The sequence below is a fragment of the Phytophthora cinnamomi genome, assembly GCF_018691715.1.
Source record: "Phytophthora cinnamomi strain GKB4 chromosome Unknown Contig37, whole genome shotgun sequence".
Taxonomy (NCBI): domain Eukaryota; phylum Oomycota; class Peronosporomycetes; order Peronosporales; family Peronosporaceae; genus Phytophthora; species Phytophthora cinnamomi.
The window spans coordinates 1,097,794-1,099,733 of record NW_027150970.1 but is presented as its reverse complement, the minus strand read 5'-3'; the positions used below and the strand labels follow the sequence as shown (position 1 = coordinate 1,099,733).

Here is a 1,940-nt window from a genome sequence, read left to right as displayed (position 1 = left end):
TGGTTTAACTCAAATTATATAGAGAACATTTGCCTTGTCGCTGTAAATGTAGAGAGTGATCACATCTTTGCGATGGATGGATCTTTCCGAACAGTACACAATGCATGTGCTACCTTGCGTACTTCGTACCGTATTTGAGATCTCATACCGCAGAGAGAACTCCTAATTCATACACTAGAAAACGTGCAAAACGCGATTGTCAGAATGTACTTTGCGCAATAACAGCAAGCTAGGCTGTCGTACGGTATTGATCTGCTGGATAGTGATAGTCCGAGTTGTGGCAAACCAGTTGGCATGGCGTTTCCCAAGGCGCAGATCTAGCGACCGATGAGCTGTACCACATCTCCTGCGTCTAAGGTGCCAGCAGTGCTGAGCCACCGCATCTCCCAGCTCACTTTCAATTTCGTCGCCAACAGATCAGACCATGAACCTGCGTCCCTTGCTTTTCAGCGCTGTTGACGTCGCTGCAGTGTTCGGCTCGGGGAAAGCTATCGTTATCGACCACGACAAGGTGCAGCCGTTTGCACAGCCGGACCCCGTCACCTTGTCCGAAAAGGTGGCCATCAAGTACAAGCCGAGTCTTCGCATCACTTGGGGGTACCACCCGTAACCTGCTGTCAATGCTGCCGGTGATACGAGCGGAATGCTGAAAGGCATGGGGAAAACAAACGGAGGGTGCACTGGGTCACCGCTGAGTTCGCAAGTGTATGGCCGTTCGGGTTGATTCAATGATAGGCCATCATGTACGCGTGGCATTTCCCCAAGGAACAGGGCTACTACGCTTCCCAGGGTTCCCGCCACAAGTGGTCTGCCGCAGTCGTGTGGCTCGATAACCCTGCTTTCGAGAAGCCGAAGATTCTCGCCGTGTCGACCATTGGCGTTAGCGGAGTGTATACGATTACGAAGAATGATCAGCAGCGCGACCCACCCTTTGGTGACTACATCAACGAGACCAGTCCCATGCTCGCATACTTGTGTGGGTCTACGGCTACCAGGATCGGCTTGGCGGCAGCGAGGGATCAAGGCGAATTCCAAGATCTCATTATGTGGGACCAGTTGACGCAGGAGGCACGAAGCGGCCTAAGCAATGCAGACTTTGCACCCCCGTCATCGAAAAAGCCTTCAAACCAAATCTAGAGTCGGCTCGTCCGTTCTTCTAGCTTTCTATCGAAAAAGTGGCGCTGCCGAGACACGCGTTCCAAGGTCTCTCGGTACTCGGTAGTGTCAAGCGGAAAAGTGCCTGCAGAAAAAAAATGTTGTTTTTGGTGGTTGTGTGGAAGAGGGCAAATGCCGAAGTGAGATTTATCGTTAAACCTAAGTCTACGTTACTGTCCTCCTCTTCCTGTTGTTCCCCTTGTGCTCCTTGATGCCTCTCATCATGTTGTTTACCCTACCGAGGACTCAGTGCCAGTCTTCGGTCTATCCAACCACATCACGGCTAGGCACGTGCCGTGCCCACCGTCAACTCGTTCACCGCGGAGTCATCTCCGGACGAGTCTTCGCTGGGTCTGTCCCGTCTCCGGATGAGTCTTCGCTGGGTCCGTCCTGTCTACACTGGCGGCACACAATACCATCAGTCCTGTCCACACTCGCGGCGCACAATACCAACACTCCCACTCGCCGCTAGTGTTGAGCAGCCTTGGCGATGACTCGACTCGCCTCGGGCAGGTACTGCAGGCGCTTGGTTCCCACAGCCTTCGTTAACATGTCGGCGAGCTGATCCTTCGTCGGCACGTAGTCGACCGCGATGACTCCCCGCGCCACGTTCTCACGGACGAAGTGGTGCTTGATGTCCACATGCTTGGTTCGAGCGTTGTAGCCTGCGTTACTTGCCAACGCGACGGCTCCTTGGTTATCCTCCCACACTCGCGTAGCTCCAACTTGCTCGTGGCTCAGGTCCTTCAGCATGGATCGGGCCCACAGCACCTCCTGGGTGCACA

The 1,940-nt window shown here is 54.1% G+C and overlaps 1 protein-coding gene across 1 annotated transcript; it reads left to right on the top strand.

Annotated features, from left to right (window-relative positions):
- Positions 1–424: 424 nt before the first annotated feature.
- IUM83_11913 (necrosis inducing-like protein NPP1 type) lies at positions 425–1,137 on the top strand (the record flags this gene model as incomplete). Its single annotated transcript, XM_067936505.1, has 2 exons — positions 425–556; positions 736–1,137. The coding sequence occupies 2 exons, from the start codon at positions 425–427 to the stop codon at positions 1,135–1,137; spliced, it is 534 nt and encodes a 177-aa protein (XP_067792154.1).
- Positions 1,138–1,940: the final 803 nt, after the last annotated feature.